Source organism: Simochromis diagramma, unplaced genomic scaffold (assembly GCF_900408965.1).
Source record: "Simochromis diagramma unplaced genomic scaffold, fSimDia1.1 OVJJ01000582.1, whole genome shotgun sequence".
In the NCBI taxonomy this organism is placed as follows: Eukaryota; Metazoa; Chordata; class Actinopteri; order Cichliformes; family Cichlidae; genus Simochromis; species Simochromis diagramma.
Genome location: NW_024387397.1, coordinates 154,901 through 172,990, shown reverse-complemented (window position 1 = coordinate 172,990; position 18,090 = coordinate 154,901). Strand labels below are relative to the sequence as shown.

Here is an 18,090-nt window from a genome sequence, read left to right as displayed (position 1 = left end):
CGTCTTTCTCCCGGCCTTCTTCAAGACAATCAGCCTCCACTTCATGTACTTTAAATCTCCCTGCTCATCTTTCAATCTCCCTTCCAGACATGTTACTCAGTGCTCCATCCAATTCTCCATCTTAACCACCACCATGTCTGGACTGTGGGGGGTCCTGCCTAAATTCTTTCATCAGCTGGAATCCAATCAGCCGTGAAGGCCATCAGAGTCCAATCACCAAATAGCTTGACTGGATTCTGTTTATCAGTTAATCATCTTCAATTCATCCTAACAATCAGTATTTAAATCACTGTCAGTCTGTCACAAATGCTCTGTGGGAATAGACACAAAGTGCACCTGCTGAATGTGATTTCTCATTACAATAAATTATGTTTATAAAAATCATGAATTTCAGACACATGAAAAGCTGACATACTCAACCTATGAAACATTATCATCAGCAAAAATAACAACTGGATCCCTAAAGCTGTGATGAGGAAGTGGCATCTCACTGATGACAGGAAGTACAAACAGTCTTACAGAGTCAACAGTTCAGAGGGTGTGACAGTCGAGATCAAGAACAAGAAAGAAGTGAGACAGAGAAGCACGATGGATGAATTCAGATGGATTCAAATGTTTTCATGTCTGATGCTGATGATTCAAATTGCAGGTAAGAATACAGGAAACATTTAAATAGCAGTCAAACTAAATATTGTTCATATTATTACAGTCAACAACCTTTACAGTAAATAAGAGAGCTGAGCATGCTCTGTTTATGAACTTGTGTCTAAAATATCTTCACTCTAACTGTAAAAGTGCTGTATTCTAATGTCTATCATATTTCTCTTCAATCTTCTCAACAGTATCTGTAACTGAAGCCTCCATGTTTATGAAAGTTGGAGATGACATCACTGCCTTGTGTAAATGTGTTAGACGACCAAAATAACTGTGATGGGACTACGTGGACGTTTACTCTGAGAAACAAACCAACAACAGTAGAGCTGATCACACTTGGACAGATTGGTGAACAAGCTAAAACTAAATCAGACAGACTGAGAGTTACAGTGAACTGTTCTCTGCTTATAAAGAAGCTCACAGTCGAGGATGTTGGTCTTTATTACTGTCAACAATATGAAGTCGAGGAAACACCATCTAAACACACTCAGGTTCATCAGTCTTTGGCTCGTCTCTCTGTTATTACCTGTGAGTATTTACATCAAAATATTTTCAGTTCAAATCTTTTCAGGACATAAAATGTTCAATAATCATACTGAAACTGATTAAGATAACTTGACTAATTTCCGCTCTGTTTGTCTCACTTTGTTACATTATGTTCACCAGTGACTGAACATAAGGACACTGATACGGTGACGTTAAGCTGCTCTGTGCTGACATATGAACAGTGTCATCACACAGTGAAGTGGCTGCTTGAAGGTCGAGATGTGGACAAAGAGAACAAAGAAATAGTGACTTCACAGACTCACTGCGCTGCCACTGTGTCTTTTCTGAAGTATAATTATTTATACTCATCACGTCATAAAATATTGAAATGTGAAGTGACTGACACTAACACAAGAAGAGTGCAGCTGTTTACCTTCGACCGTCAGCCATCAGGTGAGGAAACAGGTGAGATCAGGATCAGCTGTTAATATAAGTAAAATCACATCAAACATTTACTTAAATATTTCAAGTGTGAAAGTAGAATATTGTTTCTCATGTTTACATCAGATGAGAAACATGAAAAACTTTTGTGCTTTTACTTTTTCATTTATTCAGGTGACACAAAAACAACAAAGAATCCAGCCAGAAAAACTGAAATAAGCACAAAATCAGAAACAACCCCAACAATGAAGAGTCCTTCAAAAGCAGGACTGAAGATTAAGCTGATTGCATAAATATCTGTTTATTTTAAATTTATTTGAGCTTTTGAAATGATATGCAAATGAAAACTCACTTTAACTTTGTATATAAATACTTTTAAATACAAATCATATCACAGAAATTTGCACATTTATTAATAAAATGCTGTTACATTTTTAAAAGAAAGGAATTTACACAGAACAGAAAACTGCAACCAAATAATTTTAATAATCACATTTTTTGTGTTTGACAGATTTTTTGTTTCTTTGAGGTTCATTGTTGTCTCTGTGGGATTAGCAGCGCTTTTAATAACTGCTGCAACAGTCAATATAAGGACAAGACATAAAGGTACATTTAAGATTGAATGATTTTGAATTTTAAAACGAAACTGAAATTGACTTTCTTCTCTCATTTTAGGGAACAAAGCTCAGATGGATGAAACCACAGTAAGCACAAATCTCAATAATCCAATATTAAATTAAAACTGACCCATAACTGTGGATGATGATGTAGAAGTGTCTTTGGATAATGGGATTAAATAAACATGAACCAGCTGTCCCTCTCTGAGGGAGTGTTAACAAAAACAAAACTGCCTTCACAGAAACAGTTTTCATCCAGATATAACTGGACTGTGTCTGTTTTCCAGGGACTGAGTTTAAACCCTGCAGAGACTCAGTCTGCTCCTCAAACCAGCTGGGACTCGGTGTGATCACACACTTCACCCAGAGTTTAGACTACTTGTCAAAGTGTGCTCTGTAAATACAAATGTGTGTGACTCACTGTGAGAGCAGACGAGAGATAAGAAAGTTGGACAATGCAAAAATGTGTTTTAGTGCAACTGCAATTTTGTAGGGCGGCACGGTGGTTAGCACTGTTGCCGCACAGCAAGAAGGTCCTGAGTTCAATTCCATCATCAGGCTGGGGTCTTTCTGTGTGGAGTTTGCATGTTCTCCCCGTGTTTGCGTGGGTTCACTCCGGGTACTCCGGCTTCCTCCCACCGTCCAAAGACATGCAGCTTGTGGGGATAGGTTAATTGGATAATCCAAATTGCCACTAAGTTTGAATGTGCGAGTGAATGTGAGTGCGAATGGTTGTCTGTCCCTGTGTGTTGGCCCTGCGACAGACTGGCGACCTGTCCAGGGTGTACCCCGCCTCTCGCCCTATGACAGCTGGGATAGGCTCCAGCGCCCCCCGCGACCCTGAAAAGGATAAGCGGAAGCGAATGGATGGATGCAATTTTGTATTTACAGCTCACTTGTTTCAAAATTCCATTTTTTGAATAAATTGTTTGGATGATTGATGTTTGTTTTTTTAAATAGCCTCATATTTAAATTTGTTTATTGATCTGAAACTTTCACATGTGAAAAACATACAAAAAAAAAGGAAATAAGGAAGAAGCCAAAGACTTTTTCACTCCACTGTAAATCAAGTAGTTGTAATCTTGAAAGAAGATTTCATGAATGCTGTTTCAGGGTGAAGAGAGTGTCCGTCATTATCACGAGTTTGAAGCTGGAAATCAAATGGATTATGTTGAAAGTTGTCAGTTTGTCGGCCCCGAAGGAAAAGACAATTTGTGGAGTAAGATGGATAAAGATGGAAATGTGCTAAACAGTGAAAAGAGTGTGTTGGGAAGATGGAACGAGTACTCTGAGGACCTGATGAATGTAAAAAATGAGAGAAAGAGGAGGATGAATGGTCAGTTAAAAGTGTCCAATGTTGGGGAAGTCCTGACGTGAAGGGAGCTTAGGAGCAGTTACAGCAAAGGCAGCATTAATCTGTTTATCAAACATTAGATTAGAGTCAAAAAAACACTCCTAGGTTCCTTGCAAAGGTTTTTATTATTATTATTATGAATTCCTAAAGGGCCAAAGTCACAGTGGTCACAGGGACCAAACACAATCACCTCTGTTTTCTGTTCATTTAGGTTAAGGAAGTTAAAAGCCATCCATGCCATCCTTATCATCCTCCAAACAATCTAGCAAACCCTTCAGACGACTCACAGATTCACGTTTCAGTGGCAGGTAAATCTGTGAGTCGTCTGCATAGCAATGGAATGAGATCCCATGTTTTTCAAAAAATTGAACCCATGGGGAGCATATAAATAGAAAAGAGAACTGGACCAAGATTGGACTCCTTGAGGACCCCACAAGAAAGTGAGGCTTCTGAGGACGATGTTTCCCCCAATCTAACAGAAAAACTTTGGTTGGACAGGTAAGATTTAAACCACTCCAAAGCAGTCCCTTTGATTCTGACACGGTGCTCAAGCCGAGCGATAAGAATCCCATCAAATGCAGCACTGAGGTCTAACAGTATTAAAATGGCAAAATCTCCCAAGTCAGTAAAAGTTAAAAGGTCATTAAAAACTTTTACAAGAGCAGTTTCAGTGTTGTGGTGCGTTTTAAAACCAGACTGAAATACTTCACTAATGCCATTTTTATCTAGAAAGGTCTGGAGCTGAAGAAGGACAACTTTCTTTAGGAATGTCTGGACTGACAACCAAACATATAAGCTTCTGTGTTTGAGCCAGAGACTGCACTTGTGGGTGAACAATACAAACATTTTATATTTCCTATATCAGTAATGTAACTTGCAACAAAACGTTCTGGGAAGCTTAAACTTAGTTTCAGAATAATTAAATCGGAGACTTTGTTTTATTGAAAAGGTTAATAAAGTTTGAAATTGTATCACAAATAAAATAAATTATTAAATAACACCAGCTACAATATTGGTAACATATGTGTGTTGTTCAACAGAACTTTTTCCCAGGCTTTTGTTTATATGCTCAGTCGAAAACCACTTTAACATAATTTTCAGCATAATTACTATTTTTTGTGACTATTCAGTACTTGAGTATAATTTATTGAATTATTTAGTAATAAATATGAAGTAAAAAGATTTGATCACAAATGGGATTTTTCCAAAACTAAGCTTGCTTAATAGTTCTGAACTGTTACTGTAAAGTTTATAATAAAGTCATAATAACCTGATATTTAGAATCTCCATATATCATTTCCTTTATGCTTATATGTTGTCAAACAATGGCAGTAAGAAACATAGTGTTAAAATAGCTCTATATAGCATTATCTAATCTTGAGAAGAGGTCAAAGGTCAGTTATGGGGTCTTGCTATATGCTATGAGACAAACATAGCACAGTTGTAAGTATCATAGTTTCTAGGCTCTAAGGCTTTGTCAGTTTAATAGTGAGCTTTACAAGATTGATTTTCGTGCTAAAAGCTGGCACAGAACTAAGTTCGCTTATGACCACTAGAGCTGGAAACAACCTCAAGCAATCCTAATAAGGCTAATCAGCAGAGGTGGGACCAAGTCATTGTTTTGCAAGTCTCAAGTAAGTCTCGAGTCTTTATCCTCAAGTCTCAAGTCAAGTCTCAAGTAATGTCAGGCAAGTCAGAGTCGAGTCTCAAGTCACTGGTGTAAAAGTCCGAGTCAAGTCACAAGTCTGAAATTTTGAATTTCAAGTCCTTTCGAGTCTTTAAAAAAAAAAAAAAACGAAAAAAAGCATGTTGCAGTTATATGCTAAATGTAAATATTAGACCATGTAATTTTTAAATCTGTGTTTTTCTCAACACATGACAAAATAGTGAACTTAGAAAATATACACAAATTGTGAAATTGCACCTCTTTAAAATGCAGCTCAATTAAACCTAGCTCCAAGAATAATTTTCACCGACAGTTCTGAGATAAGCTGCATGTTATTCTTGGATGCGGTTGTAGGACCGGTGTCGTGCCAAAGTAGGTATCCCCGACAGAATTTGTTTCCCCTGTGCTGGGAGCACGCAGGAAGTACTGATGTTTTCATTTTGTGAAAAATTAGTATCATTACATTACCATTCAGTTTGAGGGTTACAACAGAAAATTATATATTTATTGCTCACGGGGTATCAGATGGGATTATTTTAATAAACCATAAACATTTTGGCTAATAACTATTTTTATTCTCCTGTAACTTTATTATATAAAGAGCTAAATCCTCCAAAGTTTCAGGAGAAATGCGTCATAATAAGAAGTGTTTGTGAACGAAAAATCAGCAATGTGGGATACTGTTTGTCCGTGATTTACACAGGGGGAACAAATTGTGGCAGGACCAGCCTGATATTATTTGTATCCCACTATAACTTCGTTGTATAAAGAGCTAAGATCTCAAAAATGTCAGGAGTAGTTAGTCATTATAAGAAGTGTTTGTAAACTAAAAATCAACAATGCGGGATACTGTTTGTCCGTGATTTGGACAGTCCAGCGTGTGCTCCCGACGCAGGGGAAACAAATTCTGTCGGGGATACCTAGTTTGGCACGATAGTAACTTCCGGTCACTGCAACAAGCCCAGGTACAGTTTACCGACGGATGGGTGCAGGACCTTGAAATGCACCGTGTAGAATGAAAGACCATCGTACGTATCATAAGTTTACCAGTCTCACAAATCGTCGTCATAAATACACATTCGTTAACCGTTTATTAATAGGACCTTTGAGCTCAACGGTAATTAATTAGCAGTGGAAATAATTTCTGGTACGCGTTACAGAAATGTAGCAGTGACAACAATATTGTATGCTGTAATCGTACTGGGCAATTAGTGATACAAAACAACTGTTTTATCCTGTGAATAAAAGTATATGTTTTTGTCAATGTACCATAATAACAGAAGCGAAACGCAATATTGTGTCAGGACAATTCACTATTTATGCACAATAAACAAAGGAGCATAGCGCGACCATTTCTGTTCAGCGCCAGACTTGCTTGTAACCTATATCACCAATTATGTTATGAAAATGACGTATTAACTACAACAGCAGACTGACCTTTGTGTAAATGCTTGGAGCAGACTAACCTGTGAGCTGGAGTGTTCTGGGACGTTATATTTGGTCTTTGAATGGCTGCAATCCAGGCCACCCGTCGCCTCTTTGTTACTTCGGAAACATGGCTCGAACAATTTCTCTTCAACGACGTAATCCGATAACAACCGATCTCTTTACCCGTCGGCTTCCCGTGGCTGTCATGCGACCGGCTATTGCAGTTAATAATACAACAGCTTCTTGACATTTTTGTGTTTCTTTTTTATCGCTGTGATTTCAATTGAAAGCCTGCGTGCGCTAGTACCGCTTGCCACGAGTTCCCAGAATCCTTTGCGGTTTTACCCCTGAATGACGTCACATTTTCAATCTCTATATAATATGCATGTTAAATTTTATATTTGGGGTGAAATATCAAGTCTTTTCAAGTAAACCGGTTCAAGTCCAATTCAAGTCCCAGGTCATTGGTGTAAAGGTCCAAGTCAAGTCACAAGTCTTAGAACATTTTTTCAAGTCAAGTCTAAAGTCATAAAATTAATGACTCGAGTCTGACTCGAGTCCAAGTCATGTGACTCGAGTCCACACCTCTGCTAATCAGCACGGCTAGCATTGTTAAATGTTGTCATTGCTAACATATAGCTGTTTAACAGCATAGTGAGTAGCTAGAACGCTAAGTTATTGTTAGCTTTTAAAAGAAAAATGTTGGCAACCGTAACCATGGCCTGCGGAGGGTATATAAATGCTGCACAAGGTTCCATTCGTCCCTTTACACTTGCTATTGGACTTGTTTTGACCTGCTCCAACCTCAGCCTGTGGAAAGTTAAGTTTTCGGAAAATATTCCACTGAAAGCGGATTTGACTTGCTCGCCACAACAAGTACTTCATCTTTGGATTGTTTGTACTTGTTTTTCATACAGCAAAGCCTGAAGATGGCTCGTCGTGGACTCGACAGCCCCCTGGACTTCGCTGCAGGTACTTTTAACATTTCTTCAGTTATTTTAAGAGCTACTAAATGACTGTAATAATTTAATAAGTTCCAGTGTGAATATCAAGTTTTAATGTTATTAAAATATGCTTATTCCAAGATTTTTCCCCGTAAAATGTTTGTATGCTTTAAATTTTCCGGGAGAGGTGTAGAAATTATTAAGGACTGGTGTATGAATTTGAAAAAAAAGGTGTTACTTTGATTTGAAGGCTTCAAATTTGACACTTTTTTAATGATTTGGTTAAAACTAGCTTAACGGACTACAATTTGTAAAATGCCCCAAAATCAGTCTCCGTGGTAACAGCATCTTCAGCATGTCATGACGTCAGAACACACAGGTGTAAACACACCAGATCCCGGTCCCCTCCTAACATCCTGTTCTTCTTGGATCAAAGGCTTTATTGAAATAAACTATAACTTTTCCCCTGCTACAAAACATGATAATAAAAAATAACAAAAATAAATGAATATAAAAAAGAATATGAAAACAGTAATCATAGTACAGTAGTAATAATGGTATCCTTATGTTATGCTACTACTATATCTTATTATATAGCAGTTAATGATGTGAACTTAGTTGACTTAGCTGTGTTTTGCTTGCATGAACAAGTAGAAGTGTCATTCAGTCTGACATAAATGTAGCCTAAAATGCTTTTCTCTCATCATCTGCTCAAACTAACAGATGTAGCTCTGTTCCTTTAGCACTTGATGTTTATTACATTGTCAGTGCACCCCAGGGCAGCTGTGGCTACAATGTAGCTTGCTATCGCCAGTGTGTGAATGTGTGTGTGAATGGGTGAGTGACTGAATGTAGTGTAAAGCGCTTTGGGGTCCTATGGACTAGAAAAGCGCTATACAAATGCAGGCCATTTACCATTTACATTCTTAATGTTATTTTAAACTTGTTTCCTCACAGGTCGTCTCGACTACGTGGTTGAGCGTCCTGCAGAAGAAGGCCTTCCAGAGGTCATCAGGATCCTGGATGACTCTGATACCGAGCGTGTCAGTGAAGGTGAGTATGGTGAGTATATCCCTCTCCCATCCTCACCCTCTTCTCCTGAAGCACAGGATCCTGATGACAGTGAAGAGGAAGGTGAGTACCCTCCCTACATACCTGAGGACGTTGAAGAGGTGAGTGAAGACACTGACAATTCCTCTGACTGGAACAACTCAGAAGAGTGGGCCGATTGGCCTAGTGACGACTCGGGGTATGACACCATGGATGAGAGAGCTGATTCCCCTCTCATCCAGGAGCTCCCTCCAGAGCCGTTTTGGCACGATTGGCGACATCCTATTGCTCCAGGTGCTGCCCCGTTCGCCATGCCGCCTTTCGGCCAGGCCAACGCCCCACTCTTCCCGGTTGGTGATCCTTTAGCTTCTCCTGCTTCCTCTGCTCCTCCCTCAGCTCCTTCCTCTCCTGCTCCCTTAGCTGCTTCCTCTCCTGCTGCCTCAGCACCTTCCTCTCCTGCTCCCTCAGCTCCTTCCTCTCCTTCTCCTTCAGCTGCTTCCTTCCCTGCTCCTTCAGCTCCTTCCTCTGCTGCTCCTTCTTCCGCTACTCTCTCAGCTTCTCCTTCAACCTCAGCTCTTACCTCCTCAGCAAAGAGAAGCAGAGAAGACACCTGCACTGATGAGGTAAGTGCAAAGAGGTGCAAGGTAAGTGATGACACGTTCTATGGCCCTTCAACATCCTCGGGTTCTTTTGGTGTCAGACGCTTCTGGGAAAGGCCTTTTAACCTTTCACTTGATGACAGCGACTCTGACTAGATTATGTTAGAACTTGTTTTTAAGCTTTAAATGTTTAAGTTGGCCTTTGCAGTGTTTGTAAATGACTAACATTTTTTTTCTCAAGCTCTAGCTCACCATACAGGACAAAGGTAAGTCCGTACTTAATGTCAACACAAATAAGTAGAAAAGGTTTAAAAATGATGTCGTGAACTGACTGTAGTCTCTTGTTTTTACATAAGGTATAGCCTGTGGCTCAGGGATCAGAGGTAAGGTAAAAACACATAACAGAAGAAAAGTAAAGTGAACAACTCTGTGATCTGTGAATTCATGCTTTTCTCTTTGTCTTTTTGTCTTCAGGTGCTTTACACTTGTCCTCTCCCAGCATTCAGCACTTCAGACACTCAACGTCCAGGACGGAGCTAACACAGAGAGATACTCCACCCAGAAGACAGCCTTACCCCAACCCGATGAGAAGGATGGATGACCAAATGACAAACTGGAGAGTGGTGCTGTGTTCCAGCTATGTAAGTTATCACCTCACATTGGCTACAAACTGTCTTGAAGACTAAATCCTTCCAATAGCTGGTGTAAATCATCGTCCTACAGTACTGTAGGTTTAAGTTTATTTATAGTTATTGTGTGTATATGTTGAGTTTAAAATTGCATATTAACAACATGCTGCAGCTACCAACAATGGAAATGCTGTTTTGTGTTAAAATGACGTCTTTCTCGTGTTATTGCTTTGCAGGGCAGCTGAGAGTGGACAGAGCTGCACAGAGGACCAAAGATCAACTCTCAGCACTTCATACCTGACTGGCCACAGCACCACCCCTCTTCACCCAGGGTGAGGAGGGCCCTGACCCCACCTGCACAGAGGGAGTTGTGAACATACACTTCTGTGTCGGTGGGTTTAGGAGCCTCCTCACACTCACACGGATGAAGACTGTCACTGGAAGATGTTTCCATTGCATCAGCAGGACGTAAGCATTTGTATAATATTACAGTTTGTGATGTTTTATACATGTTTTTATTGCTTCACTTCAAACTAGGAGATATAAAATAAACCAGTTTTCATAATATTTTCTGTGTATTTAGTTGTTTTCTTAATAAGTTATTTGGAACATCATTGCAACCTGTCAGCTTTTTATTGGGGATTTATAAAGTTGCTGGTGGCTCAAGTGTGTACAGTGGGGTGTTGTTTTTGTCACATGGTAAAAGTGACCTCATAGGGAGCGAAAAGAACAACTGAACAATTTGGGGATTCACAGACTTTGGTAATCATTAAAAGATGAAGAAAAGTAGTTTTGTGTGATCAGTTTTAAGTAGTGAGCAGCAATTTAATCAAATGCTGGGATGAAATGGGACAAAAGGGTCATGTGACAGCCACATTAGTTCCCTTCCCTCGTTTAACAATGTGTAAGCAGACTGCTTTAACCTGCAATTTACTGCATGTTATTAGGCTGCATGGTACAACCACAGTCTGCTAACCACCTGTGGTGAGCGAAGGTTTTGAGGCATTGTTCGAACTACTGATGAAGCTTTATCAATGCTTGTTAAGTTTCCCAACCACATTTCATCCCGATGGTCCAAGGCTTACATCTTTATGCTCACAAACGTGCTTCTGTAATTAATCAGTAACAAATGTATTACTTTAAGTTACAGTGTGAGGGGCACTGATGAACATAAATTAGATTTAACTTGATTATGTGTTTAGGTCAAGAGACACAGACCTTCATCTGTAAGAGGCTTTTCTTAAATGTCTGATCACAATGTTTGTGTTTGTCTGCAGCATCACTGCAGCAGAGAGGGTATAACACAAGGCCACAGTCATGTGGTATTCTGTCCTGCTATTAAGTGAATAAAATACTGAAACTCTGGCAGTAGACTGGAGCGAGGCAAAGAGTATGTAAAGGGACAATAAGAGGAAATGATGGGAGAAAAAAAAACAAACATGTCTGAGAAACACAAAGGAAGAAGAAAAATAAAAAAAATGGTGGAAAAAAGGATTAGAGCCTAAATTCTAAAGCTGCAGCTTTGCATGCTGGCAGCTCCAAGATCTCACTGACATGTAATCATAGACTGAATAAACATAGGCCAGTGTGATGTCATTGATTTGTAGACTTTAATTTGTAACAAAGGGCAACCTCTGGGTACACACGACACAACACTGGGAAATATACCATTCACATCTGTGCCAAATTGAAACTCTCAAAACCTAAACTCTGCTGTCAAAACCTAACATTCCTTTGTCAAAATGTAACTGTTGACAAAATGACACATACTTGCATCATATGCAAACACTTACAGATCAGGGGGAGCACACTAGTCTACTTTATATAAAACACTGCAGTCTTTCATTGTTTATTCAGAAGGCATATTTTCAGGAGACACATTTTCAAACAACCAAAAAAACAAATAGGCCTACTCAGTATTGTACATTGCAGTACCATGAGAATGGGTGAATGACTGAATGTAGTGTAAAGCACTTTGGGGTCCTTAGGGACTGAGTAAAGCGCTATACAAATGCAGGCCATTTACCATGAATTCAGAGAAAGCAAAAAAAACCAAAAAACACCATAATACAGTAATAGAAAAAACACCATACTGTAAACACAAAAAATCATGACAATTGTGCATACATGGGCTCATGGATCCCGCCGTCTGTTGGGGTCTGGCCACAGGACCTCATCGACATCGCAAGCAATGTCTTCTCTCGCTAGGCACCGGGGAAAATATCCTCTTGCATGTCGAAACCATCCATGGATTGCTGTCACCTGAATGTCGCCGCAGGCCTGTTCCATTGCCTGCAGAAGAGGCATGCGGGCATGTGGTTGGCGGTCATATACACGCCATCTCCAAGCCGAAAAAAATTCCTGTATAGGGTTTAAAAATGGTGAGTAAGGGGCAAGTATACCACTTCAAGTTGGTTGTGGTTGGAGAACCAGGCCTGGACCAGAGCAGCCTGATGGAAACAAACCTGGGCTGATCTGGTCTGTTCTGTACAACTATGTTATGGAGAGCATCTAGAAATGTGAGTATATGTTGGCTATTGTATGGACCTAGTTTTGCATGATGATGCAGAAGCCCTCGAAGGCTTATGGCGGCACACAATGTGATATTTCCCCTGCGCTGCCCTGGGACGTGCACAATTGCCTTTGACCAATGACATTACGACCCCGTCGTCTTGTTTTGCACAGGTCGAATCCAGCTTCATCAATGAAAATGAATTCATGAGGCTGTGCAACTCCATCCATGGCCAAGAGAACATATTACTGTACTACAGTGCTACACATACAGAACCCCATCACACAGGTACCTGTGTAGCTCTCAGAATGGATCCATGTGGTACTGATATGGTACATATTCAGCTGCTACTGGATTTCACCAATACTGTATTGTACATGTAAAGGACAGTTACACTTACCCGTACATATTCAGCTCGAAGTCCTTTGACCCTGTCACTGTTCCTCTCAAATGGGACTCTGTAGAGCTGCTTCATGGTGATGCTGTGTTTTCCCAAGATGCGTCTGATGGTGGTGATGCTCACATGGTTTATGCTGTTGAACACTTGCCTGTCTGCAAGTATTTGCTTTCGTAGCTGGTGGAGACGGATGGCATTGTCTGCCCTCACTAGGTCCACAACGGCAAGTTCCTGCTGTTGTGTGAACAGGCGTTGGCGTCCTCCCCCAGAAGGTCTTCGAGTCAGTCTAGAGAAATACAACCACATATTGTCATCGCTTTGCTTATTTTTCTTACAGTACTTTACTGTATATACTGTATCATCCACTGTACAACACTGTACTTCAATATAAGTAATCATGCTATGTTTCACAGAAACTACCACTTTGGCTGCAAAAGGAGCATTAGCACCCTGCAATACCCTGTACACTTGATATGGTAATGGTATATACTGTAGAACAGTGCTATAAAAACCATCTGAGTGGAGTAGAAGGTAGAGAGGTGAAGACAGACCTGTTTTCTAGTCGGAATGTTCTTATTACAGATGCCACTGTGAAGCAGCTTAGATGTGGGTGGACTCTCTGCCCAGCTTCCCTCATAGTCAGGCCATGGTTGATGACATGGTCCACCAAAGTTGCTCTTATATCATCAGAAATATGGGTCCGTGCATGGCCTCTTCGACCTCTACCTCGACCTCTACCTCTCCTCCTCCTCCTCCTCCTCCTCCTCCTCCTCTTCTTCTTCTTCTTCTTCTTGCTCTCCCTCCATCCATGCTTGCAAAGTTCTTGAATTGGCTAAACTGAGGGCTTTTTGTAGTTGGCTAATTGGTGTTCAGTTTTACAAGTAAGTGCCTTCAGGTGTGTATTTGAGTGGTTGCAATTACCCGATGTGTTTTGTATTTTGGATACATGTGTTTTCCAAATGGCACCCTGAAATTTCATTTTGTGAACAAAGTGTCTTATGTATGAAATAGAGTGTAGCATGCAGGACCATGTGTGTTGCATAAAGGAGTAAGTGTGTTGCATAATTGCAACTAGGGTGCAAAGCAGCGCTTTTGTTTAAGGTAGGGGTACATGTGTTTGAGGTATGGTAACAAAAGCTTCAAGTTGTGTTACTTTAGTCTAAGCATGGGTTTGTAGTGTTCAAGCAACGGGCAAAAACTGTAATATCTCAAAAAGTATGAAAGGTATGACCACCAAAAGATATAGCTGGCATTAGCACAGGGAGCAGAACAGATTCAAGTTTAAATGGTGGAAATCGGCTGAAAACGGAGGGAGTAGTTAACCAGCAAAGGTCGGAGCAACTAGAATAAGGTAGAATAAAGTTTAAAGAGAAACAGGATCTCAATAGTGTGAATTCACACAATAAACAGAGGAGACAGTTTTCTGGTTGTATGAATCTCAAACATACTGGTTCCAGTCTGAGTACATATACTGGGTAAGTGACCTGGAAACTTCCTGGAAGGTGACTCTAACGCATGATAGGTGGAGCAACATGTGAAACCACAGCCCCTAAATGTTTGTTTACACTGTCTTCTTGAAATATCTACTTGTGTGATTGTGTCTTAAAAATGTTCTGTGTCTTTAAAACAGAGAAACCTATGCTTTTATATGAACTTTTCAGACGACTAAAAAGGACGATAACTAAAAGGTGTTTCTCGTAGTTCTGTCAGTCTGTGATAAATATCTTATAAAAATCATTGATGTGCCACAGCTGTGGCTGTCAAAAATGATCTTAAATAAATACAATGAACTTTGCAAATTCTTCTTTAAGCTGACTGTCCAGAGATAAGCTATCAAACCTGTGATCGATCAATATGCCAGATCTACAAGTTTTTTAACTGAAGGAAAAAAGTGTGTGACTGAGGAAACTTAGTTTTGCAAAACACCCCAAAAACACATTTTCAAGAAAATGATAAAAGGAATCTTGAGTCTATGTAAACCTGTTTAGAGCAGATGGTTTACTTTATTTTTACAAACATATAAACTTCATAGAAAAAGTAAGGAAACTTATATTTGGACAATCAGTTCTTTGCTGTCGCACTTCTTCTTGGCAAAAAATCTTATGCTACTGGAAAGTGTTGGGTCTGCGCTTCCACAGGACCCGCTGCTTTAGAGACGTATTCCCGTTAATGAAACAAGACGAACAGCTCAATCGGTTTTTCACATGCTAGCAAGGGAAAGATCTCAGAGCAGCCCCTCTGCCCTCGGTGTCAGACCACTACGAAGAACCATCACGCCACAGCAGCCTTTTATTTCTGTGGCACACAGTTTACACAAACACCCATTAAAAAAAAAAACCTGTGGTTATAAAAAATAAGGCACTTTCATGTATACTTTCAGTTATCTCCTAAAAGCAGGAAAAGTTGATTTCAATCAATAAGAGACCCTCTGACTGAACTGTGCTTTATTTTAGGTCCCCTTCAGATATGCGATAACATGCTAAATGAAATATAACTCTCCAAATGATGCTATAATTGACTCTTGCACACAGGATGTGGGGAAGAAAAGTATTTAAACTTCAGTTTCACGTGGTTATTGCTTCAAGAACGTAAAATATGATTTTGTGAGTTTGAAAACACATAACATTGTGTGCTAAAATCCTTCAATTCAGAGCCTGGAGACATGCTTACAGCTGAGTTTTACTAAAGACATTGCCCATATTAGGAAAGAGACATGTGTTTGGCTTCACTGATTATGTAATTTTCTGGCTGTTGTGATATTTTGATACCATGGTAGCATTTACAGGATATTGTTTTATAGTGATATTATACAGGAAAACTGTTACTCAATAAGGCCCATTTACTAGTTGTTTTTCTCTTTCTCTGTGACCCAAGAATTAATGTGTAAGAATCACAGGATGGTACCTCAAGGTTGAAAACACCACAGAGATCACTTCCTTACTCCCATCCTCCCTTCTTTATCTCCTAGAAAAGAGCTTGTTAAAAAGCCAGGTGGTTTGTTTCAGAATTCACTAATGAAGAACTCTGTATTCTATGTCTAGGAGTGTATTTTGCTGGGATGATCATAAATTGTAGCTGAACTGATAAACTACACAAAGGATACTTCTTTGCTCAGAGGGCAGGAAGACGTTTCCTTATTTGGTCTGTACCGGTTTGAACTGAGAATCTGCTGACACACGAACCTTTTTCCTCTATATAAGCTGTTGTGTACTTAATAAACCTTTGAGTTGATTTTGGAAGAGCAACCTGAAGCAGTCTGTGTTTCCTTGTTCTCCCAAGCTGCTCCCGGCGCTGTAACTAACCCGCTGAACGGCATACCTGAGTGTTACTTTGAATAATTAGGAGTCTTATAAGGAAAGGACAAAACTCTGCTTATCGGTGCTCACGCCTTGGAGGAAACCGGGGACGGAAATTTCCTTCACTGGCCCTCTTTCAATGTGACAAATCAAATACAGTCCACTCCGGAGCTGCAGACATTTCACAACTCAGAAACCACAACCGAAAAAAAATCTGCTTGATTTATTTATGCACTTTGTAAAAGACATGATCCACTTTGTCTGACTTTCATTATCTGTATCATTATTATATTATATGTAAACAAGGAAAGCTTTCCCCTCATAGACATAGAAGTACTCCTGATCATTTTATCACAGCTGTGGTAATGTAAGCCACAGCTGGCCAAACAACATGCTAACATGTGAAAAGGAGAATCCACGTCTTCATATATAGAGTGCACGATGGTTCTAGTGTTCACAAACACAACATTTGTTGAGCTCTGTTCATGGCTGAGACAGTTTATCAAGTAAGTATCTGCTTATGCTTCTGTATTTAATGAAGCAGGAAGTGCAGAGGACTGGTGAGAAGGAAGTGAGGGCTGCTATGAAGAGGATGAAGAGTGGAAAGGAGGCTGGTCCTCTGCACATCATCCTTGATGTGCAGAGCTGTAGTAAGAGACAGATAACTGTGTCTTTGTGGATGCAGAAAAAGCAGATGATAGAGTACCAGGAACAGGACTATGGTGCATGAAGAAGTCAGGAGTGGCAGAGAAGTGTGTGAGAGTGGTACAGGAGGAGATGTGTGAGGAGGTGTGCACTGGGAGAGACAAATGGGTTCAAAGTGGGGATAGGATTAAAGTGTGGATCTGCTCTGAGCCCATTCTTGTAAACAGGTGAAATAGAGGCTGTAGAGGTGGAGGTGTGTTCTGGAGAGAACTTGTGTGAATGAGAAGGAGACCAGTGTGACAGAGATGCTGTGAGGAGGAGACGTAATGAAGGTGGACAAATTTAAATACCTGAGGTCAACCAGCCAAAACAACATTAATGATGTTATTATCTTCATGTAACCACATCATTTCTTTAGGGATTTATACAGTTTTCTGATTCTGATTATATTTTGTTTTTGTCATCCACAGGTCAATTATGACAAAGATGAAGATGATGTTTCAATAAACTATGAAAGTGTTGGAGACTCTGCTGTTTCTTTCAGACACCACTGATCAGCAACATCAACTCAGTAGAGAAAACCGTTGTTATATTATCAATATCATCTCATCTGGTTTTATAGGTAAATATAAACTAGATGAGAACTTCAAGAAACAGAGAAACAGCAGAGCTGATCACACTTGGACAGATTGGTGAACAAGCTTAAACTAAATCAGACAGACTGAGAGTTACAGCGAACTGTTCTCTGTTTACAATGAAGCTCACAGCTGAGGATGTTGGTCTTTATTACTGTCGACAATTCATCAGTCTTTGGTTGATCTCTCTGTTATCACCTGTGAGTATTTACATTAAAATCTTTTCAGAAGATAAAATGTACAATAATCATACTGAAACTCATTAAGATCACGAGAACTTTAAAGCAAAGTTGACAGTTTTTGTGTTTCAAGCTTTTTTTTTTAATTGTAGTCTGACAGAAGATTTAAGTCTTAATCTTCTCTCGTCAAATATGACTGTTGTTAAATGCCTTTAATGATCCATTTAAGTCACAGTCACTATAGTGACACAACAAACTTCAGCTATTAAAAGTTTCTAAAAGTGTTTCTGAATTATGTATCAATGCATTTTAAGCTAACATCAAAATAATAAACTCTCTAAGTGAAATATGTGCTGTGTTAAAGGTCCAGTATGAGTTTTATAACATGTCTTTCATGATGATTAAATAGAATCTGAATCAATATCTTGAATATTCTTTTTTACAATAATCTGGAAAAAGTGTATTTCTATTAATTTGGTTCTATTTTTGCAGAACAAATTTTAAACACTCACAGCTGAGGTTTGAGCACTTTTTTGTGTATTATTCCTTTTATCCGCT

General features: G+C 39.5%; 1 protein-coding gene across 6 annotated transcripts; it reads left to right on the top strand.

The window, feature by feature from the left end:
- The first annotated feature begins 534 nt into the window (after positions 1-534).
- LOC120720391 lies at positions 535-11,228 on the top strand. Of its 6 annotated transcripts, XM_040010061.1 has the most exons (10): positions 535-649; positions 843-1,182; positions 1,321-1,605; positions 1,756-2,285; positions 3,312-4,377; positions 7,564-7,618; positions 8,548-8,652; positions 9,596-9,622; positions 9,714-9,880; positions 10,105-11,228. In XM_040010061.1, the coding sequence occupies exons 6-10, from the start codon at positions 7,576-7,578 to the stop codon at positions 10,111-10,113; spliced, it is 351 nt and encodes a 116-aa protein (XP_039865995.1). In that variant the 5' UTR covers positions 535-649; positions 843-1,182; positions 1,321-1,605; positions 1,756-2,285; positions 3,312-4,377; positions 7,564-7,575; the 3' UTR covers positions 10,114-11,228. The 6 variants fall into 6 exon arrangements, 1 of the variants encoding a protein (XP_039865995.1); XR_005692914.1 differs by lacking the exon at positions 10,105-11,228 and having other exon boundaries at positions 1,321-1,593; positions 8,548-9,622; positions 9,714-9,811; XR_005692913.1 differs by lacking the exon at positions 10,105-11,228 and having other exon boundaries at positions 3,764-4,377; positions 8,548-9,622; positions 9,714-9,811.
- The last annotated feature ends 6,862 nt before the right edge of the window (positions 11,229-18,090 follow it).

What these genes read in the sequence shown, in the direction of transcription:
- LOC120720391 (XM_040010061.1), top strand. Translation starts at nt 7,576, where the DNA reads ATGGCTCGTCGTGGACTCGACAGCCCCCTGGACTTCGCTGCAG. An exon ending in CCCCCTGGACTTCGCTGCAG is followed by an intron (nt 7,619 to 8,547) that starts GTACTTTTAACA and finishes GTTTCCTCACAG; the next exon opens with GTCGTCTCGACTACGTGGTT. An exon ending in TGTCAGTGAAGGTGAGTATG is followed by an intron (nt 8,653 to 9,595) that starts GTGAGTATATCC and finishes TTTTTACATAAG; the next exon opens with GTATAGCCTGTGGCTCAGGG.